The 25,827-nt window shown below is 36.5% G+C and overlaps 1 protein-coding gene across 1 annotated transcript; it reads left to right on the top strand.

The window, feature by feature from the left end:
• The first annotated feature begins 14,823 nt into the window (after window positions 1-14,823).
• Window positions 14,824-22,363, top strand: LOC149782425 (uncharacterized). Its single transcript, XM_089933826.1, has 2 exons — window positions 14,824-14,995; window positions 19,812-22,363. The coding sequence occupies exon 2, from the start codon at window positions 19,835-19,837 to the stop codon at window positions 20,648-20,650; it is 816 nt and encodes a 271-aa protein (XP_089789952.1). The 5' UTR covers window positions 14,824-14,995; window positions 19,812-19,834; the 3' UTR covers window positions 20,651-22,363.
• The last annotated feature ends 3,464 nt before the right edge of the window (window positions 22,364-25,827 follow it).

The raw sequence follows: 25,827 nt of genomic DNA, 5'->3' as shown, positions 1-25,827 counted from the left end.
CGGCAAATCCTGGTATGGTGGTCTTTATGCTAGTCTCATCCGTGATTATATTGAGGCCCCACCAAACATTTCAGACAATTCAAGGCAAAATCTATTATCTACTACTATGACCTTGGGACATTTGATCGGTAGGCGATGATATACCTTATGGTACTCAATGGTGACACGTTTTTCTAGTTTGGTCAAAATTTTGTTAAATGCTGCATTAAATCTGTCAGAAATCGCGTCCATTAGATGTTTACCACTAAAATAATATCCTGTGTTAATTTTAAACTCATAGATGTACAATACAGGTGTAGTTTTGGATACTGCTCGATATGCAGTGAATTTTGTATGCTGTTTAGTGGTAATCATGAATTGTTGCACTGTTTAGTCCAGAACTACGATTTCAGAAGAGTTTCAGTGATGTTTTTGATTTGTGTAGAGTAAATGATTTCCACCAAAGCCACTTCCCAATAGGCTTCGTGATCCAATTGGTTGGCCTGAGGTAATTTGGTCATGTGACTCCCTAACTCGTCCTCTGGAATTCGTTGGAGCAAGTCTACCTTGTAGTTAGAAGTACGAGACACAAGTATCCGATTCTTCTCGCTCTCGTCCAGTTTAACATTGTCTGACCACCTGAATACTTTCATCTGAATCAGTCCTTTAATAGCATTCAGGTGCCAGTGGTTTAAACACCGGTGACGTAGCGGATGTAATTAGTCTTTGCTTTTCACTCGTAAATTGACAAGCTCTCGGTAAATGCATGCTCTCATCTCCACAGGAAAGAATTTTCTCTTGTAAAGTATCCATGATCATGTCAATCAAGATTATTTTATTTAAAATTTTCTCCTAGAGCGATGGTAATGATCATAGTAATTTCCGACCAATGCTATTCAGGGCAATGGTCAAGAAAGTCAATAGCATCTTCTGATGTAAACGTTCTAAAGTGGAATAATAGGATGAACGCACACTTGATCCAGAAAAATTTATCACGCTTGTTGACTTTTTTCACGTTCCTCTTGTAAATTTCTCGACACAAATGTTCTACAGTTACCCATTTAAATTTTGCTCTGGCATGTCCCTGCCAACCTTCCTTGTAGATTTTTTCTTGCAGTTTGTTTGGTAATGATTGAATATTATATTTTAAATGGGGTTTAAATACTGGTCTTGCTGGTGTCCAACGTTTGACTCCTATCCAATCTGGTTTCTTAAACAACATGATATGTCACTTCAATGACTCGATCCCACTAACGGTATGTAGCGACAATTCGGAGACCAAAGAGCATGTTCCAGGTAAGCCGAATCTTGTTGTTCTCACTGGTATAGTGACACGCCAAAACTGAACCACGTGACTTTATCCCCTTCGCCCAAGTTGAAAAATCCGGCTCTGGTTAATTTTGTGGGGGTAGGTCCCAGTCCCAGATCTTTAAGCCAGTTTCCTTGGAAGGTTTGAAGACGACATTCAAAGTCACAGTATCCAGTCAAACACACAGGGAACAAAATTTATCTTTCTCAGCTTTGTTTCGATGAGGATAGGGTGGAATCCACGGGCGATTGCTCAGTTTTGGACGACATCCGTATGGTGGTAGTTGTATGGTCTCACTTGATAGTTGATATCGACAATGAAAACCAGTAAAGAATCCACGATAACGAGTGACATCGCTTTCGAATCCGTCAGGTTTCACACACACAGCATCACTTTCCATGGTATGTGTAGTGATAGTAGCAGTAATAACAAAGTTCCCATGATGCTTTATTGCATAGCTCTCATCGCAAGGCACAGCATCGCACTCCACTTGAGAATCACTGAACTTGAATGATGTCTGTTTTAAAGGAGTCGTCTTTCTCAATTGGTTCTGGTAGTTATAATGAACTATAGATCTTGTTTTATATTAGCCGAAATGAAGTCTATATATCGTTCCTTTTTTATGTCTTGTTTGGAAGTCTTCCTTTTTTCTTCCTGGACAACGGTACTACCTTCTCTAAGGTACCGTCATAAATGTACCTCTGTGTGATAGATGGAAAGGCTACAGAAAGGTAAGGACAGTGCGGAGACTATCGAGTATGTTCCCGAATAGTTGAATCTTTATAGATGCATTGACCCATTCGCAACATCAGTCCACAACTGAAACACTGTAATTCGTATCCCAATCCAATATCAGGTCCCATGTAGACCAATCCTGTTATAGCTAAGACATTCGACGTAGGTAATCCTTCCCTATCAGTGGTCCATTTCTGAAAAGTTTCCAATCGACGGGCACAATCACAACAGTCAGGAAAGAAGACAGGAAAATGGTATGGTTTGAACTTTCTCATTGGGTCTCTCACCCGATTCTTGCGAAGTCATACTTTTTGTTGGTCACTATCCTCTTGGACACATTTTTTTTTATACCGACATATCCGTACGGTAAAGGGATGTCTGGGAAGTCACACTCGCTTCTGGTACACGATTTAATAAACTTTTTCCAAGGGTTGACTGACGGTTTTGTGAGTGGGTAAACGTACAATCTTATGCGGATCGTAGGTGGTCACTCTAAAGTTTCCATCCTCTCCAGACTGCAAAGCTTCTTTCAATACAGCAAACTTCACAACTTGACTAGTGAGAGTCAATCCTTTCACGTTACACTCGGTGTGCGTTTCTCCTTTTTAGTCCCCGTATTCGTAGCCGTAATGTTTAGGACGGCCACTAGCGAAACTTAAAATCTTCTCGTCGGGATAATCGTACGTCCAAAGATCTCCTTCGATGTCAGGGTGACGTTGACCCGGGCGTTCGATGTAGATGCAACTGTCCGTGTCAAAATACAGGACGCGATCTCAAAACAGTTATAAAGCTACGTCCATTTTTTAGCGAGCATGGGCTGTCACGTTAGCCGCAATGATGACATTTCCGTTCTTCTTCGTAATTGACAAGGATCCAATTCTCACGAACGAGGTCCACGTGTCATGTATTTGTTGTTTTTTTTTTTTTTTTTTTTTTTTTTTTTTTTGTCGTGAATCATCTGGAATTACCTGGAAGGTTCTGTCAAATACTATGTCTTGGGGAAACACGGTCGTTGTGCTATTTTGCCTCAAAAACAATTTAACATCACTTTGGCAAACGATCGCCTGCCTTCGTTTTTCTCGATGTTGTCTCAAGTGATGCCTTCCTGCTCCCAGTATTTCTCTTTGAATTTCATTTGGTCTTCGGGAGTGTGGCACCAGGAGGATAGCCACTGGCTTCTTATTTTAGTTTCAAAAAGGCATCCATGTAGTCTGCGAAAATGCATATTTGAGTCTCGTCTCCCTTGTGGAATTCATTTGTCTTGGGAAAGTGGTAAATTTCGTACACTTCTTACGGTTGGTATCCCAAGTCCAGAGTGTTGAACAAGTCCACGCTGACCCACGTTCCCGTCAAGGCGCGTTTTTCCTGGGTGTGCTGCTGACAAGGTTGGTCTTGGTTACACGTTTCGGTACAAGTATGGCACAAGTGAAACACCAGTTTTCCTTGACAAAGGTGAGGTAAAATGGGATGGTACAAGTCCATGGGAGGCAAGACTTTGCACTTGAATATCCCTTCGTATTGTGGAATGTTGTCCAGGTCAATGCTTTTGTCAGCCATTGCGGATGCCCTGCAGGAAAACAATAATATTTGCACACGTAAGGATACAGCAAACACACGTCTAACTATTTGATTTCTTCTCTTTTCTCTTCGTCGGCGTGGTGCATCAAACAGGTGGCATTCGTCCCTCCTCCGTAAAAAACTATCCATCGGGTTTAAGGGTTAAAACAACTTGTAACTTTCCACGATGCGTTTAAACTCTGGATCGGTTTTCAAACGGTGATCGACTCGTGTTCCATCATTTCCACCACTTGGTATACTTGCTATTCTAACTTCAAACGTCGCTTACAAGTGGCCTGGTAATAATCTTTTAAGGTCCGTTGTACAAACTGACTTTTAGTGCCACGTCCAGGGTAACAGAGGGACATCCGTGAAATAAGTGACTGTTAAACTCGTACAGGATCATGGGGTTTTCTAAGTCAAAACCGTCCACTGAATACGTTCCGATGGTCTTTTCGACTCCTCCGTTGCGGTCGTGCTGAATTAAGTTGTCTTCCTTGTCGAACAAATAATGTAGCCTGTGAAGGGCTTTGACGGCGTCTTGACGTTTGACAAAGTTGCTTGTTTGAGGGCTGATAACAGTCAGGGCATTTTCAGGTATGCATCGTAGGCGACATACTAAGGAACACGTTTTGGCGATGGTGCAGACTTCTTTGAACGGATCGATCACTCCGTGTTCCATGAATAGTTCTCGAACTTTTCCACTGCAACACCGTAACATGTCCACATTAGAACGACAATAATTTAACATTTCATCTTGAAAATCGAAGGCGTTCGATGCGCGAGTCTTGTACGAAGCGTAGAAAGCTACTTGATGATCGGTACGCATGTCGGGGTAGGAATTGTGAGCCTCAGGAAAATACGGTAGAACGGCATGTTGATTGGATTCTGCATTGAAAAAGTGAGGAAAATAACCTTTGGCCATTGCTGTCATTCCAAACGTTTTAATCGTTCGACTCAATGGCGTGGACAATTAACTCATCGAATCTTTAAACTGTACTTGGTAATTTGTTCCGTATAGTATCTAAGCAGACATTGCCCATCGTATCCCGAGAAATTGTGAGCCATTAATGTAGCATGGCGATGACAATCTCCGTAACGTTAGATGTCTTCTTGGCTCCACGTCTCATTGATGAGGTCTAAGATCCACTGGTCGAAATCGTCCAGCGTGTTAGGTCCACTAACGAGTATTGCACGTCCTCCAGGAATATTGCTGCATTGAGGGCAATGACTAAATATAGGTTCTTGGATGCACTTACTGTACGCTCGATGAGACACGCAGAAATTAAGAATGTGAATACCGGTCTCTTGCATACATTCGAAATCGAAAAAGATGAAATGGCCTTTCTTCTGGTCTCGTCTTCCTCTTGAAGTTTAGAATGATATGTTCGAATGTAGCATTGCTTTTCCAAGTCCACGATTTGGCGACAAATGTGACATCGTTTCGTTCCTGAACATATGTGTGCCTTAGCATTATTGCTACATATGCCTTGTCCACAAGTAAGGCACAGTCTCAGGAGTTGACAAGCACTTTTCTGCTGTGAACCTTGCGTCTTTAGATGTTGCTGGTAAAATGTAGGGCTGACAAATGTGCGTTAACATGCACGGCAATGCACTAGTTGTTGTCCTTTGTCCAGGCAGGGTTGAGAGGCCAAACATTATGACCATTTCGATCCACAATGCTTGTGTTTCTCTCGATTGTTATTGCCATAGTCACATTCATCTTAGTAATATCTTTATCCTAGGAATCCAGTGGTATTCACAATGGTATCGAAATGTTCATCGTTACAATAGACGTGAATGTATTGTCCGTCTTTGCAATCTTTGCCTCGAAACAATAGAGGTCTCCGCACTTCTTGAAGGTGCACTTGCAAGTTTAGCATTTAAGGAATGCCACATAGAGTGTCATTGGATAGCCCTTCTTGCTGTACCAAGAGTGCACAAACATTTTGTTGTTTGACTCGGTCCGATTGTTGAATAGTTTTCCAGAGTCGTTTCCATTCTACCGTGTCGTTCTTGTCGGTAACTGTTCGTCCTACGACTATGGATCGGGCTAAACACATCTGTTATTAAGGGTTGTTAATTTGGACGATGCTCTTCTTGGGTGCTGCGAAGGTCGTCCACCAATAACAACTTTTTGCGTCCTGTCTCTTGCGGAAGAGACACGAGGGTCATAAACAGTGTCGCTTTTCTATCGGTGATGTGACATTTATCATTGGACTGTTGCACGTGTTGAATCGTGTCGATGATTTTGGAAGGTGTCAATTCTGCTGGGTTGCTAAACTCGATCCGAACGGGGGATTTCATACTGTCGTGATGAATGGAAAGTCTCAAGCGATCGTCTTCTTTGCCTTGACATTCGAGTTTCAGAGTGGTTAACAAAGAACCCCACACCTCGATGATGAAGCTTGCTGCTTTATCCAGTGGTACGTTAGATTTGAATCTTTAAACTTCACAGTGCATGTGTAAGCCATACTTCTAAATGTTCTAGAGGAGCGTTTTTCGGTTTCTCGAATATGATAGTAATTTTCAGGGTTTACTAATGGTGGTGAACTTTGACTAGGTGTAGACTCCCTGGGTCTGGATTCTGCCTCACTCATGTCTTCTTCAAAGTCACTGGCATGAATTTGTGCCAAGACGTACTGTACGAGGCGATAAATTACGTTTCTGTCTCTTACTGTCTTCTCCTTTCTACACGAATGTATGCGATCGTTTGATCTTGACTGCGAACAGTCAAATGACTACATTTTAAACGCGATGGGTCAATTTATATCCATGGCAGACCAGCATATATATATATAAAAGGATGTGTGACTTCTCTTCCAATATCCATTTCACTCTCAAGCCAACAAGATCGAACTTTGATCAGAACTTTGCGTGGTGTCATAAGAAAATTTCTTCAGACAAGCCGACAGACTACTCTCGTTTTTTTTTTTCGAGATAAAAGTTTAGATACTTGCTATATCTTTAAGAAGAAAGACATTGGTCCTGACCGTCAAAACAAAAACAAAACAGGTGCATGAAGAGACAAAAGTTAAGATACATGTTATCATTGTCAAAAAATGACATTTGTCTTCTGAATGGCCTAATAAACAACAGGATGAAAAAGAAGAGATGGCTTCCAAAAAGGAAGAAGCAGACACGTGAAGAAAGAGAAAATGAGAAGAAAAGAAGACGAGAAGAAAGTGAGGACGAAGAGGAAAAAAAACCGTGAAAGTGAAGAAATTAAAAAAACAGAGAGAGTGAAAACAAAGACAGAAGAAATCTATGAACTTTTTAAAGTGTTGTCTTGTGAACTGGATTGCAAAAGCTGTACCAAAATAGACCAGACAGAAAACGTAAGCATCTCTTTCTTTTGATTTGTAGAATCTGGACCTACACTTGCGCACTCATAATGCGTACATCGTGGTTTATAAAGGGTTATTTGGTTTTAATTGATTTTGGCAATTGAAAAAATATCTCTTTTCGAGTGAAGTGGGTGTCCCTGAAATGGACCGTTGGGTATTTGTTTCATTAAAACACACATTCAGGAACGGAACGTAATCATTTTTAACTGCATGAAGCCTTTGCCACGGCCAAGGACTACTTCTGGACTGGCTCCTGTCCATGATGATTTGGTAATAATCACTAGGGGTGGTATCGCAGGCGTAGTAACAGGGCTGGGTTGCGTAGCTCGGGAAGATCTTTTTATATTGGGTCTCTTTGTTTCAAACTCCTTAACTCTGCTAAAATGTATAAGACTAGCGTCACCGTTTGACTTTCACTATTATCCTTCTCTCTTAGACTAGTTTCTTCTCCGCTTCTTCTTCCTGTCTTTCCTTCTTGATTCTTCTTCTTCTCGATGTTGTTGTTGTCGAAGGAGAAAAGCTTGTTTTGCTTCCTTATGCTGCTCTAAAAGTTTATTGAATTCTTCTTTCTGTCTCTGGTTAAAATACACCACGTGTGGCAAAGAAGAGGAAGGTGGAGAAGGTGCCTGTGTTGACTGTGCTAGCCGCTGCTATACCATCACTTGTCGTCTCCACAGCCGTTGCACCACACTACATCGTCTTCTTAGGTTTCGTCATGTTTGAAAACTGTGTCGCATGGATATAGGGAATGTGACGTTACAAACTTATCTGACTCCGTATTGTGACTGTATTTTGCAACGCGTGTTTGGATTGGTGAATAAACTCAATCCGTTTCGTTCCTCCCCTCCCAAATAAATAACCCCTTCAGTTCATTGCCTTCCCCTGTTCTTGTCACAAGATGTGGACCAACGTAGAATCATCTACTCTCGTATCGTCAATGTTGTTTGTGCGGACTTAACCTTGTATGTGAAATCATCATGGACAATTATCAGGATAACCGATTCAAGCGCTTAGAAAAGAAGAATTTATGTGGAGAGACAAGGTTGTTTGACAAGGGTCCTTATTTACGGACCAGAAGTCAGAAGAAGTTTGAGGAAGAGAAAAAGATATATGCGTTGCTCTCTTTATTAAAGGAATGATGTTAACAAATAACAAAGGCACTTTTCAGAGCCTCTCATATGCCTCGAAGAGATTTATTTTTTGCCTCCGACAAAATTGGTTTTAATGTGTTATATTCTTTTTTGTATGTATGTTGTCTGTTGTCTGAGTGATCTATGTCACTGTCCCGTTAGTCCCATGTTAGATATCCCCTGACGCTAAACGTGCCCATTGTGACATGAAAACATCTTGACGCTAAAGTGGCTCAGGGTTTTTGCGTGTGCGATTTGGATTATTAACGTAGCTTTAACAATTTTTCAGTCATATCGCTATGATGTCTGCAGTGTGGCAGTTTATAGTGATGTCTGGCACTGTGGCATCATGCTGCAGCCATGTAGCATGATGTCCCAGCCAGTCACATTATCCTGACACCGGGCCGACCAGTACTAACACTAACCTCTTAATGCTGAGTGCCAAGCGAGGCAGCTGTTAGCACCATTTTTGTAAGTCTTTGGTATGACTCGGCCGGGGATCGAACCCACTTCCTCCCGCATTGGAGGCGGACGCTCTAGCCACTAGGCCACCGGAGCGGTCCCAGGGTTTTTTGTAATGCTAATCCGAATTGACGCTATATATATATATATATATACATGAGTAGTAATAAAATATATAAAGTTGAGTAACATAGGACATGTAAAATCTAGGTAAGCAATATTGATTGCTGTAAAATCCCGGTACAAAATTTATGTTTTTATAAAATATTTTTTTTAAAGTTTTGAAACAAGGTGTCTACTCCGACAAGCTACTTGTGACAATAATTAATTTTGCAATGATTAATTCTTTTCGCAATCGATAAGGGTGAAAGTAAGTCGGCGTAGGCCTAGTAATTCTTACATTCAATATCAATGTCGTTCAAATGGAGGAATTAGATTTATTCCTTTTCAAAATACATAGACAAAATTTCGATGGATGAAGACGTGTACAATCAGTTGAATAAGGAAACAATTGATGTCAATTTTGTTTGCATAAATGTATATAGAAAAACATGTCTCGTTGATGTCTTGTAAAACAAAAACCTACAGAAATTCAAAAGTATTTGTAAACATAAACGTTTTAGAATATGGGTGGACAACCCCCTAATTTTCGAGCTTTGATGGAAGCACTGAATCCCATACTGCATTATTTTAAAGATAGAAAATGTTCAATAAATTGTTGATTTATTCCAACAAAAATGATTTATCGTCGCAATATTTTAGACACTTGAATGACTCTTAACATTCTCACCGGGCTAAAGAAACAGAAAAACACAAACAATGGTTTCTAATAATTGTCGTCATATATAATAAGCAAGCATTTACATGTTTCCATCAACAGACAGCATTGTTCAAAATCACATCTGTCGAACATAGTAGAACTTTAAAAATATGTTCAACAGTATACTTCTAAATAGCAATTATTTAGGTTTTTGTTATTAATTTATAATTCATTTACTTCCAAGGCTGTATAAACATAAGCCACATAAAATTAAGAAGGATAACATTATATACTAAATACGTTAACATCTTTTCGGAGCGAATTTCCTTTTACATAAATGTCGATTTTTAGGACTTGTGATATAACTTTTGGAATTATTTTGTATTTAATTCATAGTATTGTAGTTTACTCTTCATGTTTTATTTTATAACTTTCATAACTAAATTATTTCAATTTTACAAGACTTATTTGTCTCCTTTCATCATGTTACTTATTTTACTACCATTTGATCTTAACATTAATTGTGAGCTCCTTCAGGATATAAATTTCAGATAAGTTAAAATTTATTTTTGAAACTTAACTTCTTTCGTTCTAAATTTATTTTCCCTGGTTTTATTGTTTCACAGTACGAAACCAATTAGATTTCACAATATCGTCGAGGGAGGTAAGTTTTGTTTACCCAATCCGACCCTGGAAGATTCGAAGTGTTTGAGGAAAGATGAGTTGCTTGAGCCTGCCACTATTCAATTTTGACGTAAAACCGTCTTTGTTAAAAGAAGAAATTAATATAAATTGTGTGCATTATTTGGTGGGAACAAATGTTTTTAATACAAGTACTTTGACTTTCAATAATAAATCTGTATCAGGCTCTGAAATGATAGTAATATAATTTAAATTTAAGAAAAAGATGGAAACAGAGCTAAAGAAGCTTCAACGTTAAAAAGAGGAGAGGCAAATGCTGATGCAAAAGAAGAAAGAAGAAAGAGGGATGTAAAGATAAAACGAAGACAAATAAGGCAGGGTAATGCAACTAAAATTAAATGAATTAGCACTGTTGAATATCCAATTAAATCTCATACGAATACTCCCAAATCGCAATATATCAAAACTTATCCGAATCAAATTTTGGATAAGTCTGAGAAAAATACTTACTGTTAGACATTAAGGCTGTTATGCAATAGAGCTATATTTTTGATTGCTACACATTACAATAAAAGCAACATAATGAAAGCAGAGCTTTTACAAATGACCTTATTTTTAGGAGGCCAAAGTCATGGCCATATATTGGAAGCAATACATTTGTTGGGTAAAACAAAGTCAAGTCTGATAATATTATGTTGACAGCTTCAATATAATGTATTGGTGATTCCGCCAACCCTATTCCTATTAAAAATATTAAGGGACACATAAACTTCCAAGAGTATTTTACTATCAGGTAATTTGCCATCGTCTGTGAATGAAATGTTATTATTCGGGGAGTGTCATCAGATCTAGTTCAGGACATGTGACTGTCGGAGTGGTGATTTTGCCCAATGAGGGTATTCATTTATTGATAGGAAATGACTTAGCCGGAGATAAGGTAGTGGTCAATCCATTTGTAACTAATAAATGTAATTTAGAACCAAAATTTCATCCTATTAAAATTGAAACCACTGATTCACACAATGCTTGTGCAGTTACTAGAGCTATGAAAAGCAGCTCTTAAGAATGAAGTTGATCAGGAAAATCTTTCTTTAGCTGACACGTGCATTTGTCATTATTTTGATAAGGTCAGCTTTGCTCTGGGTTATGATTAATCGTATTAATCCTAGTGATCCTCTTTTTCCTACTCATTCTCTTGATTCTAATCAGGGTGAGAAAAGAAAATCGATTGTTATGTAACAGGAACAAGATCACGCTATCTCCCATTTGTTTCAGAGGAATATTAGCGAAACTTAAACCATACATGTATTGGGTTACCATATTAAAAATGGTGTTTTTATGCGAAAAGTGTGACCACCTGAGGTACCTGCTGGTGGCGATGACGAGTGGTCAGTGAACAAAGTACCGTAAATAATTGTATTGTGTTTTGGTTTTCATAATGAGTACATATTATATGCATTTTTATTTGGTACCTGACCTTGTCCAAATCAAAACCATGTTGTACCTGCCCAGTAACATTTATATGGTATACAACATAATACATAGCTATTATTTTCCTATGACTTAGGATTAATTATTCAGATAATTATTAAATAAACATGTTATTGTTTTTAGGGGTCTGCGACATTAGAATTCCTCCATAACAATCTGGTATATCTCATGTTTCCCATGCTCTTTATTTAAATTTAGTAATCAACCTTATCTTGTTGAAAATTTTAAAATCTTCTAGAAATGAACTTTGGACCCTCATACTGGTCCTATTTTTGTCTTAGTGGGGTTTTTTTATATTGTTTACTTGAGAAATTGCCCATTCTTGCATTTAACATCTGAAGTAAAATTATTATTATTGTTATGTTCAGTATTCCATTTACGTGGATTTATTTATTCAAATTGTTATTCAGCAGAATTACAAAGCGCTCATCAATAATATGCATCCACCCCTTCGCTGAAAATGGTTTGTACAGGAACTGGAAATTGATCTCGAGCATGGCCACGGTAGATATAATTTTACTACTGGCAATGTTACATATATTAAGCTTTCCACCAAAATTTACACATAGAAAGTATATGTAAATATACAGTTATCTATCTATAATGGATACACAATGTCCACACAGTTTGTCCTTCATCAACAATTGTCCATAATACAAAGGTTCAATATGTAAGACAACTTAAGCAATGTGTTTATGAATGTTGTCATTAAAAGCTGGTATTTGTTACCTGGAGGCATCTGATAACTAGGAATCTCTAGTTGTACTTGAAAGTGACAGACGTAAAATGATTTAAAACGTATTTTACTGTAGTTATAAAATAGATCTGAAAATTGTTTATCTACCGGTACAGCAGTTCAGTTTCAGAAAGATGAAGAACTATTCTAGTCAAAAAGAATACAGCAATCTACCTATCCAACAGATGAAAAGAGGAAGTCGGACAAATAGAGAAACATAATGATAAATGTATACATTGGGGCAATGACAGCCCACTGATACAAAGAAATTAAATATGGAGGAACAAACAGATAGAGACACAAGAAACTCCCTGTTTAAGCTTTCCAGAGAGACATAGAAACCTACATAGTAGAAATTACAAATCTTGTACTGGAACTTAAAAACTTCCCTTTACTTTGACACCGATAGTTGTATGTACATTGATCAGCCTTGTAGCCTTAATTCTTGCATTGAAGACGACCGATTAAGATCATAGACCGACGAACATACGGAAGAGAGTGTTCTGATTTCTGCTAGTGGTGAACTAAATAAGTACGGTCACCAATACAGAGAACAACAAGAGAATTTTATAATAATTGTAAAGTTACTGAGGGTGTTGTACCGACGAGTGAGAATAATCTTCTAAACTACTTAGAAAATACTTGATATATTTCATCCTTTGGTACCTAAACCGATATATGTCAACTCGTGTCCTCGCCAGTCGTTATAATATCACGTTTTGTGTGCCACACGATGAAATATATCCGGTAATAAGGCAGATAAAAATATCGTATATTTACTATATTGTTAAGTGTAAACTTTAGATACTTATTGGGAGAAATAATGTTCATATTTCTTTTTCTTTAACGTCCTGTATTTTCACGTGTGAAAAATGTTTTACTTTACTGCAATATTGTTACGTATATCTGATTTAATATAAATTTATTTTAATGTAATTGTTTGATTGTCAGTTTCAATTTTTTACCTGTTATTGCAATGTAAATTTATTCACAAGAGATGATACTTTTGCAGAAAATAAGTTGACCTGAATCATTCTTTCGTAAACACCATATGTTGACCTAGATCCCGACCTTAATTCAAAAGTAGTAGCAGCCACGTAACTAACTTCAATTTTTATTTTAAAATGATTGGTTGTTGTCAAGGTCATGATGGAACTACGTGATGTAAGATGTAAACTTCTTTTTTAAATATGTATTCTTATAGTAAAATAATTGGATTTTGTCAGGGTCATGTTAGACGTACGTGATGTCAACACGATAATGTGACCCCCGTTCTATTTTGCTACTAAGGAAGTCTCTAAACTATGTTTTCGAATACGATATAACCTTTGCTTTAGAGAAATATTCTCAGTTTGAGGCTTTTACTTTACACTGGAAAGTGTCTGTTGGAGACAGTTTCTAGTTGTGTTGATTTTTATTCAGATAATTTGGATTTTAAAAGATGAATTCGTCTCTCTGGAAATATTTGATATGCTCATACAGATTTCTTGGACAAAGACAGCTTATCAACCTTTAATTCGGACTTCCAACACCGGAGTGTCATTATTTTGTATTTCTACAAGGAACTGTAGATAAGCAAAGTACTGAATAATTCATAAGTCATAGTCTTTCATCTTTGATTTTTCATCAGGATTCAAACTTGAATTCATTAGAATATTTCATTATTAAGACTTATAAAAATTAATTCGTGGATAACATTTGGATTATTTTTGAGATTTGATTCTTAAAACAGTAAGTTCTTATTTGTTTCAGTTTTATAGTATTTTTAATAATAAATTATTGGTACATTTTACAAAGCTTGTTGTTTTAACTTGTTCTGTGTTACTGTTTATTAGAGCCTAAACACGTAACAATTTATATCGTATTTCGAAATCATGTATTGGTCTATTAAGAGCATTTCCCTTGCCTGATCATCTATGACACTCGCGCAAAAACTAACAGTGATGTCGATGATTCGAGTTATATTGAGAGAGAGATAGAGGGGAGAGGAAGATATTTGGTTATTTCGAAACAGAATTCTATTGAACGTGCTTTCTGATCAGTTTCAAGTATATTGACTCTTTCTAAGACTCTTTCTAAGACAAAAGGTTGTGCATAATAAACATCATTGCCCAACACCTAGTTAACCAGTTATTAGTTCTATTCTGTATAGACTGTATGTTGCAAAGAGCGCCATATAATAAACGATGCTTGAAACTGAATAATTTTCAGTTTAGTTAAATTGTCCTTTGAAAAAGAGTTGGCACAGCACCAAGAAACATGGCTGACTTCGACAGAGGATGGGTTTTGAGTCTCGCCTATATACATCTGGATATATCCAAAAAGATATGCACTTCAGAGATTCGTGGAAAGCTGTTTTGTACATATTTGTTTTCCCTTAACGTCTGCTTTGCTCTGATAATCAATGACACTTACTCGGGTAAAATATAATGGTCACATTGAGGATTTTAGGCCTATTGAGAGACACAGAGAGAGAGAGAGAGAGAGAGAGAGAGAGATTTGCAATTTGACAAAAAACTTATGGCAATACTTTCTAATCAGTTGTCAATTATATTCTCTTTCTACACAAAAGGTTGTACAGATTAAATTGCAGAGTCATCACTTATGTTATGTGTGGACGATATGCATCATAGAGCAGACGGGCAATGCACCATATATAGTACGTACATTCTTGGTAATGACTACTTCCAGCTAAATTGAACTGTTCCTTGAAAACAGAATTGGGTCTGCGCCAGAGACAATGCTAACGTATAAAAACAGGATGTATTGTATGCCACCAAAGTCATAACTGGCTTTATTTTCAAAACAACTAGGCTTTGGGAGATTTGAGGGAAGCTGTTTAATACAGTAAGTCAATTATTATTATTATTATTATTATTATTATTTCACGTCTGCAGTTCCAGACTCAGTTATATATGTCATGTTTAAGGTGTAATTAATTGATTTAGTTTTGTTTACACGATAAAGTGCTATAATTTTGAAAGAACTGACTAGTTAGTTCAAATTTAAAATATGTAACAATACTCAGATCAAAGATGATTTTGACATAGCTCACACGTTATATTTTACAAAACAAATATAAACTTAGAATAAGTAGTATTGAGAGGGGACTATATGGACAACTTAATAAATCTCATAATACTTAAGCAAGAACAAGTATGTGCAGGAGTGGACTAAGGGGGTGGCGGACGGTTACCCTGGGCTACATATATCTTGGTGCGCCAAAACCCTTGGTGCTATTTCCCTTAATACGCCACTGGGTATGTGTGTTTTCACGGATCTCAATTAAATGTTTAAATACATAAATTAATTGAATGTTTACTTATTGTCGTTGTCAGCAATGTTGCTCTTAAAGGAACTATTGATCAAAATACTTTCTAGGTTCAATATTTCAATAAATCCAGGACAGAATTCATGCGATTATGTCAAACGTTGTATACCAGACGTTTTATCCTAATTTTGCCAACAACCAATAATTACTTGATATCTTTATTTGACTCTGTTTAAAGCCACATGACAGTTTAAAAACAACCATATTCTAGGAAATGCAGGAGATTATAGAACATATAAATATACATATATTGTTTATCAAAATTAAACAATAAATGTTTGTACTGTACTTATATAAAATATTCACATAATACTATGACTAATCCATTAGCAAACCTAAACAAAGAAGTTTCATTGATAAAGAATATATAAATATCTCAATTCTTTAATGATACATTCTATATTAATTAAACTTCTGCGTTTACGTTTTGCCAACGGATTTGTAATATGTCATAAGCTCAGTTATTAAAGACCGCTCTAGTGGCCAAGTGGTTAGAGCGTCTACATCGGATGCGGAAGGTCGTGGGTTCGATCCCCGGCCGAGTCATACCAGAGACTTATAAAACTGTTACTAAGAACTGCCTCGACTAGCGCTCAGCATTAAGAGGTTAGTACTATGACTGGTCGGCCTAGTGTCAGGATAATGTGACTGGGTGGGACGTGATGCCCCTGTGTTAGACATCACTATAAATCGCAACACTTCAGATTAGTGATATGACTGAAAAGTTAAAGCTACGTTAAAAATCCAAATATCACACACTCACACTCACACACTCACACACACTCAGTTCTTTAAAAAAGGCAACTATTTCAAGCTATCTCACCTTATCTTTAACAATGTATCAGTTTCAGTAGTCTTCGTGATTTAAAACGATTATCGGGAATATCAACTGGAGGTTTTATAAGTATATAGACACCATACAAAACAATTTATCCTTTGCGAATTGGAATTTCCAAATCACATGTCAAAATTTCCGTGAAAACTCCACATCGTCCTTTTATCAATAAGAGAGATAAATTAAATTTTTTCTACTATGCCTCTTTATATCAGCGAAACTTAAATGAATAGCTAAAGTTATACAAAAATTAATGTAGCTGTATGCAGCTTAAAATCGAGAGTATGCTTTATTACTGTCAGTGAAAGACAGCCCAAAATATGAAGTATATTGCTAAATGCATTCGCATTATAATTTATGAACAATTTACTGTTCTTATTAAAGACTTAAAACGTCGAAATACAATAATACATCTGTTCGCTGTTCGCTTGGCGCTGTTGTTATCTGCCATGTGTTTTTGACAGAGTTGGACTTGCGGTTCGACAAACTTTATTCTGCTGAAAATTCACTTATTCAGTGAATGATGTAAGATCGTAACAAGTTCTATTGATTATTCGTTCGACGAAACGACACATGACATCCATAATGCCAAACGTCCAATTATAAATTGAGTATCAGCGACACCTGCAGTTCTCATCAGACAGAAGCTTTGATCAATTCGGTCAAGTTTAAGTGTTATGTTGTTTTAACCACGAAATAACTTATTGTAGTCGCGGAAAAATCCGAATATTGTGCTAAGCGGCAGCATCATTGTTATTTGATTAGAGTTATCTGTGAACGCTCTTTGTTTAACATAACCTTTGTAGTAAGGTTGACATCTAATCATTGCAACGATATATTCATCTTTTGGTAGCATCGCAGCTGTATTAGCATCAACGGCTGGTTGGGTAATTCCAATCACATTACAATGAACAATTAGCGCATTTCTGACATTATCAACTACATTATCAACTGATGGTGCTGTCCCGTATTGAGTATGAAGCACATTTAAAAATGCGCTAATATTAGTACGAATACCAGCGTCGTCAGCACCAGCAATTGGTGCCGTAGCAACTCTCAGCAAAATCAGCTAATGCAGCTGTTCCAGGTCCAGCATCTTTAAGCCACATTTTCTCATCGTCCCTAGACGGTATGATGTGGTTTTCCTTATCGTAGTCATACTCTTGTGAAGTCCTCGTAAAAAGCACCTCGACAATAATGTTATATTTAAAGCTACGGTGCTTTCTCATTTGGGAACTCTGCACGCTTCGTATGGCATGATCTGACACCGTAGCAATGTCATCTATCGAGACCGGATTGTCAAACTTACCGTCATTACTTAGTCAAACCCCGCAACGACCTCCGCTCACCTGCTCAACTATTCTGAGTGTATAGTACACTGTTTTTTTAATTGAACGTTTAATATCAGTAAACATCGATATATATATATATATATATATATATATATATATATATATATATATATATATATATATATATATAAAGCATGGCTTTAAATGTGTTGATATGACGAAATATGATATACCAACTCTATTAGTATACCATGGCGCAATAATTATTACGCATATGTAACAATTTCCGTGACCGTGTGCAGTTGATTTTAGATCAATGATGAATTTCCACACAGTAATCGTTAGTTACGTATGAGAGTAACCATAAAAGTATTAATAATGCCCGTTTTCTAAATGAATTTAATATGGTACATCTTTTCATTGCAATCCCTTTTGCTTTCTGCCCCCCCCCCCTCCATTTTCATCAATTAAGGACAAACTACGCAGAAATGTGGAATGAGAGAGAAAAGGAAATTGGGCTAGATTAAAACCTTGAAATAGAAATTACGCCAAGTAACCTGCAAGAATATGGTTCATCTTAACGATGTGTGTGCATTTTCCTTGTGATTTTTTATCACACCGCTCCGGTGGCATAGCGGTTAGAGCATCCGATTCGGAAGCGGGAGCTTGTGGGTTCGATCCCCGTAAAGTCATAGAGAAGAGTTAGAAAAATGGTACTAACAGCTGCCTCGCTTGGTGGCCAGCATTAAGAGGATTGTTAGGACTTGTCGGCCTGGTGCCAGGATAGTGTGACTGGGTTGGACATCATCTTACATGCCTGCGGCATGATGACCCAGTGCCAGACATCACCATAAACTGTCACACTGCAGACATCGTAGCGATATGAATGAAACATTGTTAAAGCTATGTTACAAATCCAAATTACACACACACACACACAGACACACACACACACAGAGTGTTTATCAACGATACAAATCTGCAAACCATGTCGTTTACGTGGTACACATAATGTGACGTATTTAATGTTTTATTGTTGTTTTTGTTTCTTATACATATTATGATATTCTAAAACTTGATTATTATCAATCAAATATGAAAATATCCAAATGCCCCCTTCCTCCTCTCTCTCTCTCTCTCTCTCTGGACTATCGTAGAAAGATACGGGCTAAACTCTATGAAATGACTAGCGTATTGGATTCTCGTTTCTGACATCCCACGATGTCTCAGAACTTACGAATGATGGTAAAAGTTAAGTAAAACCGAGCAAAGGTGTGTGTGAGTGTGTGTGGATATATATATATATATATATATATATATAGAGAGAGAGAGAGAGAGAGAGAGAGAGAGAGAGAGAGAGAGAGTTTTAAAGACAAACCGACCACAAAGAGAAATTCAGTTTGATAGTCGGTGGCACTGTTACTAACGCATAATAATGGCTTAGATCAATTGTAAATATATAAAATATGTTAATTACCTCTTGTTGGTTAGTCATTTTGCATAGTCTCCGTTACACATTAATTTTAATGCGCCGATACGTTAATGGATAAGCGTTCATGTGAATGGCGTAGTTAACCAAGTGTTTGTAATACTCTACTTTCATCATTAAAACCATCTTTTATATTTAAGTCATAAGTGTGTATTTATTGATTTAAGCAATGTGAAGACAATATAAACTAAAAAAGAAAACAGTCAACTTATCAATATGCAAAGGTGATTGTAAAAAGCCACAACAGGCACAGAACTACATTTTACAGAAGGCACACTCAGGGATATGAGGAGTTCATTGACTCAGTCAGTACAATGCTGTCTGTAGTAAATTTTGACTCCGTGCAAAGGACAAATAAATGTATTTGTATGTGATATAAATAAAATATACGTCTAGTATTTACGCTGCATCAATGATACATCACTCGTTGTATGAATTTTTCATCAAAAGGAAACTCAACAAGCCTCGTTTCCTTTTAATGGACAATTTATATTTCTCCCATTTCGTGTTTAGAATCCATGTGTATTGATCCCCGAAGTGAGAAAAAAAAATTCACCGCGTGTATTGATGTTGAATAAGAAAGTCACATATTCGGCGCATACTTCGTTGTGTGCTTGGTGAGTGGCAATTTAAATATCCTACATTAATATATGGTAACTTATATTGCACAATATCTCGGAATATTTCAATTTTGTTTTCTATAACTTTATCTTCAGGAAATCTGCAATCTCCTTCTATTATGTGTGACATTAGAATGACGAGTTCTGGAATCCCCATATATGCCACCATTACAACAGAGCTTCAAGACACTCTCGAAAAGTGGCTGCCGATCCGTAGGCAAACTATTGTCCAACTACGTGCCCTGGCTGACAAACTTCGTTCATTAACTAAGGGTACAAACGTTGCAACGGTTGTGGGTAGTTCGACGTCACTTGTTGGTGGCATTGGTACTGTTGCATGTCTAATTGCTGCCCCAGCCACAGGTGGTTTATCGCTGCTAGCAGGTGTCATTTGTCTTGCAATGGGCCTGACTGGAGCGGCGACAAATGTCGGAAGTGCCGTTACTAAACATGTGGTTGAATCTGATGTTGTCAAGGAAGTTGAAGATGCTATTGTCAAAGAAGGAAAAATGAATGAAAAAATGCATTCCTGCCTATTAAAGTTCAAAGAGGCACTCGATAAAGAAATGGAAATATCCGAATTCATTGAAAAAAAAGCTAAAATACCTGCGGGTGTTTGTAGAACTGTTGTCGCAGGAGCAAAACTTGCTGGGCGTGCATTACCATATGCCAAGAATTCGGCATCTACTCTGATTCGGCTCTCGCCAAAAGCGTCGAATTTTTTGGGAAGGATTGCAATAGGGACAAAGTTTGTGGGTAAAGCTTTGACAATAGTCAGCATCCCCGTTGATATCTACCAAGTGGTCAAGTCAGCCAACGATATTGCTAATGGATCCCCAAATGAAATAGCTCAAAACGTGATGGTAGTTGTGCATGAGCTGCAGGAGGAATACGAAGCACTGAAGGATTTGTTGGATAACATAAAGAAGAAATAAAATATTTGCGCGTAAAACGAACCATCCATCCATCAAGAAAGCAACACAAATTAACACGACGGATGACGAATAACAGATCGCTATTTTATTTCATCAAAGGAATTGAAAATACGCAAGCGTATGTGAAGAGACATGGACTTGAGTTAAATATTCTGAACTATACAGCGATACTCATAAAGTATCAGAACACAATACCTGTCTAATTGCCAGTGTTGCAATGTAGTTATGAACAATTATATATATATATATATGTGTGTGTGTGTGTGTGTATATACTTTTGATCCTGACACTACACAAAAAGTTGCTCTCTATCTTTTATAAAGTCTTGTAAAACCCTGTATAAATCATTATTTAAATGATCTGTCACCTTAGTTGTATTACATCTAAACTAGAGACAATATTCCTAAGATCTTTTCCTTATATATACTAATATCACCTATATTTTCAGGAAGCATTTTCGTACTTTGTTATTTTTTATGCTGATTTAGTTTTAATTTTAAATGATGGATTTCTTTCAACAGGGAATACAATATTTTAATTTCTTTTTGTAATGCATTAATTTTATCATTACATGGATGTGTACAAACATTTATGTTTTAGTTTGGGTCTAGTTAAATGTTCTGCATCTCATTCATATTTTTTAAGTTGTGTTAGATTATATTTGTTAAGAATTGCTCATTTTTAAAAATACTTTTCTTACTGTTTATACCTAAGATATTTATGTATTCTCCAGATTGTTGTTTGTATTGCTTCAGAATCAAGAAAAGTTCAACGTATACCAACATTGTCTCGAAGACCTTCTAGCGTTTGTAGTTTATACACTGCTGTTTAAAGCATGTCAAAGATACCCTGGATCACAGCATTTGTTTATATCACAAATTTACAACTTTTGCATTTGTATCACTAATGACAATACAAAACGTTTCCACTTCACGAGTGTAATAATTATGAATATCCATATCATGTGTATTACCATTCATGACCAATGCTTGCATACGTTTTTTAGTTGATAATATTGTAAATACTGGTTTTCTAAATGAATCGGCTTGTACTGTTCGATGAGTCATTCTAATAGTATGTAGGTCCGTTCAAAAGTTCCCAGGCTGAATCCAGGTAAACACTGCATGATGTGACAAGAGCTAGTGGGTTTTCTAAAAGGCCAGGATGACAACATTTCTGATCAGCTTATGTAATGACGTGGCCCTATTTACTGATTTAGATTACGAATGTGAGATACTATCTATTGCGTATTGGTGATCAAAATAATAGAATTATTACGTACACTTATGCATTCTTAATAGTGCCACCAGTCTTGGAAGATATTCAGTAATATTGAGATGATTAATTAATTTATTTTAATTTAATCATTTGTCGTTATTACAGTACTCGACATATTCAGATTAATATGAATATTATCTGTACGCAGCTAATGTAAATTTATTTAAAGACTATTTGGATTTATAGCTATCACGGAATTACTGTGAATTCATTTAAATACATGCTATAATTATATACTAGTGATTATTCTGTACTGTTGATACATTAGTACAATACAGACTATCATTCGGAATAACTTTGGAACTATTCGGTTTACTTTTAGACTTTTGATATAGCTATTTAGATCTTTAGGATTTCATTCACCATACTGTAAGTCATTTTTATTTTTGCACTTTAGATTTTAGGGAAATAAATTATATTTTCAATTATACAAAACCTGTTGGTGTTGCTCTTTCTTGTTACTTATTTTAAGGCTATTGAGTCGCAACAAAGAAACGAGGACTTGTAGGGTATCGGAATATGATTTGAATATTTCCGACATTAGAATATTTCAGAGAAATTACAATTGTTTGTTTTTTTAAATTTAAGTTTCACTTTTCACTTTTTTCTTATTTCCTGTTATTTTAATTTCATATATTTGGGAAATGTATGGTGAGACCAACAGACTTTTACCTTGACATCTAAAGTAGCGAGATGTGGTTCACATCTTGCACAGGAATGGCTAAAGTCTAAAAAAGAGAATGAGTTGCTTGAACGTGCTTGAACTTTATGATATTTCTGAAGCGGATGTTTCTTTAACGAAGCAGGAGTTAAAAAAATATATTGATAGATGTTTTCGTGAAAAAGGGTATTCTTAATAAAAGTGCTTTGGTTTGATAACGAAGCCACTATCTAGCTCGGACAAGAAATTAAGGGAATTGCAGTTAAAAAGCAAACAAATTGAGTTAAAAAAGCATCCGCTTCAGCAGGAGATAATGTAAATGCATATTCAGAGAAAGAAGGATGCAAGAAAAATGCCAATGCATAAAGGTGAAAAAGCAATTAAAATGCTAATGCAAACATATGAATAGCACTTCAAATACAAAGACAAGCGTAAGAGAGGGAAATGCAAGTGCAAGGTAACTTAAAGGAGTTGGAAATGGCAAGTAACGCACACTCTTGACCTGTAAACGCAACGCCAGGTTTTGATGCTGCCAATATATTAAGATGGTACCCACCCCCTTTAAAAGACAAGGAGATAGAGATATATTTTCCTCATTTTGAGAAAATTGCTGCAGAATTGAAATGGTCATGGTAGCATTGGACCTTGTTACAAAGTGTATTAAGTGTCAAAGCTCGTGAAGTCTATGCTGTACCTGTGGTAAAACAAAGTGATAATTATGATGTTGTCAAGGAATGTATCTTGAAGGGTTATGGATTGGTGCCTCATAGATTTAAAAATTATAGAAAGGAAGTTAGTCAGACTCGTGTCGAGTTTGAATGGAAAAAGGGCAACTCTTTAATAGATAATGTGCAGCCAACAAGGTGAACAAAGATTATGATAGCATCAGACAACTCATACTGATTGAATAGTTCACAAATTACTTCAATAGTGACGTTAAGAACCACCTTTATGAGAAAAAGTTTGAAACTTTAGAGAATGCAGCTGATACAGCGGATGACTATTCTTTGACTCGTAAAGTTTAATCTGTCAATAAGTCTTTCCTCTCAGGAGGATTTTGATGAAAACTATTTCAGTCTCTTCCGAGTACATCCAAATCTCAAACTGGCACAACTATTACAAATCAAACTTCTAATAAGGCTGATCACAAATCCTTATCTGTTCCTACGTGCACTTATTGTAACAATAAATGCATGTTAGTTTTGATTGCTATATGTTGAAACTTAGGCAAGAGAATAAAGACGGATATATTCCAAATGCTCTTGCTTTGAAGACAACAATGTCACAGTCATGTATTAAAATAAATACATTTGTTGGGTCTAGCAATGCCAAGACTGATTTTATTTTGGAAACTTTGGAACTATTCGTCTCAAAAGGTTCTGTATCACTTACCCTTGATTATGCCAAGTCTATTCCTATTAAAATATTAGGAGATAACGGAGATTCTCTTTATTTTTTACGTACTTTGCCTTTTTCCAAGAGGTTTTCGTCTAGTGAAAGTGCCCATATTATGGAACTAGACCGCTGATTATTTAAACGTTCCATTGTGTTAAATTGTCATCAGACTTAGTGTGAGGACCAGTGCTCATAGGAGCTGTGATTTGTTTGCCCATTTAGAGTGTTCATTTATTATTAGGCAGTGACCTAGCATGAGCTAAGGTCTTGGTTAACACACTTGTAAATGACAAGTCTTGCCTGGATCAAAGAATTCATCCTGTTGAAATTAAAATCCCTGGTTTATATCCAGCTTGTGCATTTAGAAAAGGTATTGCAGACAAAGCTGTTGAGAATGACGCTGTTCTTCGGCATATTATTAATTTAACTGACACAGTTATGGTTATAACCTGTAATAGATCACTTTTGTTCCTAGCATGGGTCAATCATGTGGCTACTCATTATCTCAATTCGAATCAGGATGATAAAAAACAATCACTAGCTGTTTCATATGGACAAGAACCTGAGATCTCCTGTTTGTTTTAGAAGGATTTTAGCAACGGTAAGCCACACATGTACAAACTTGTTATTTTGTGAAAAATAGGGTCCTTATGAGAAAATGGGGACCACCTTAGGTACGCAGTGGTGGTGAGTCATCAGTGAGCTATCAGTTTGTTATTTCTAAGTCATATCAACATGAATTTCTATCACATGAAACTCCCTTGGCTGGTCATTTAGGAGTCAGCAAGACTTATCGCAAGATCTTTAATCATTTATAATGGCCGAAAATTAAAAGTAATGTTTCTAAATACTGTGGATCTTTTCATACTTGTCAAACGATTGGAAAATCCAATCAGAAGGGACTTAAGGCTCATATGCAATATATTCCTGCATTCGACGAACCATTTCGTAGAATAATGGTATCATGTGTCGGTCTATTACTTAAGACCAAGTCAGGGAACCAATACGTGATAACGACAATATGTGCGTCCACGAGATTTGCAAAGGCTACTCCTTTAAGGATTTTAAAAACTAGTTTGCACTATAATTAAAAGATGAGCAAACCAAAAATAAAGCCAGCTATTATCCATAAGAGTATTAGATCTATGATTTATTCACCATTCATAAATCATGAGTACATGAATCTGAACTAAATAGCAATTACAATAGTGGCATTATTGACTCAAGCTCGGGTTGCAGAAGATATACGTGTAACTATGGCAATAAGCATGAAATGTCCCGTTTGAAGGACACGTTTAATTAAACACAATTCGTGGTAGTATTTAAATCAGTTGCAGTTTATATCAAAGTACTAAGTGATGAATCAATAACGTTTTGAGGTTTTGGGAACATTATATATTCGTCTGGTTTCAAATGTTTCACATATAACCGTCACCCTAGAAAGATAGTTTCGAATAGTCATAGCATTCACGAGAGACAACGATACATATTTCATTTAAATGCAAACCTTTAATTCTTTATTTATGAGTCATTATATGTGGACATCATATAAGTCACCATATCGCAAACAAAACAGATCAATAAAAAAGATCTCTGATTAGTCAGTTAAGTTTGCTTGTACGGACAGTAAATTTTCATTCACAAGAGGGACATTATTCAAAATAATGTTCGCTAGCTACGTGTACCAAGGATCGATGTGGAATGAAGTGCATCAATAACGCCTGGCCAACAAAAGTCTGGCTGCTATATAAATGCGAAATGTACAGCTTTTGATTCGTTTTGCTTTCGTCACTCGAAGATTCACACCATTTTAAGATTAATATAGCTTCGACTGACTAACGAC

Source organism: Sinohyriopsis cumingii, chromosome 15 (assembly GCF_028554795.1).
Source record: "Sinohyriopsis cumingii isolate HCF-2022 chromosome 15, ASM2855479v2, whole genome shotgun sequence".
Lineage (NCBI taxonomy): Eukaryota > Metazoa > Mollusca > Bivalvia > Unionida > Unionidae > Sinohyriopsis > Sinohyriopsis cumingii.
This window is presented reverse-complemented; position numbering and strand designations above follow the sequence as displayed.

Excerpts from the sequence above, each read along its gene's own strand:
- LOC149782425 (XM_089933826.1), top strand. The coding sequence starts at position 19,835 with ATGTGTGACATTAGAATGACGAGTTCTGGAATCCCCATATATGCCACC.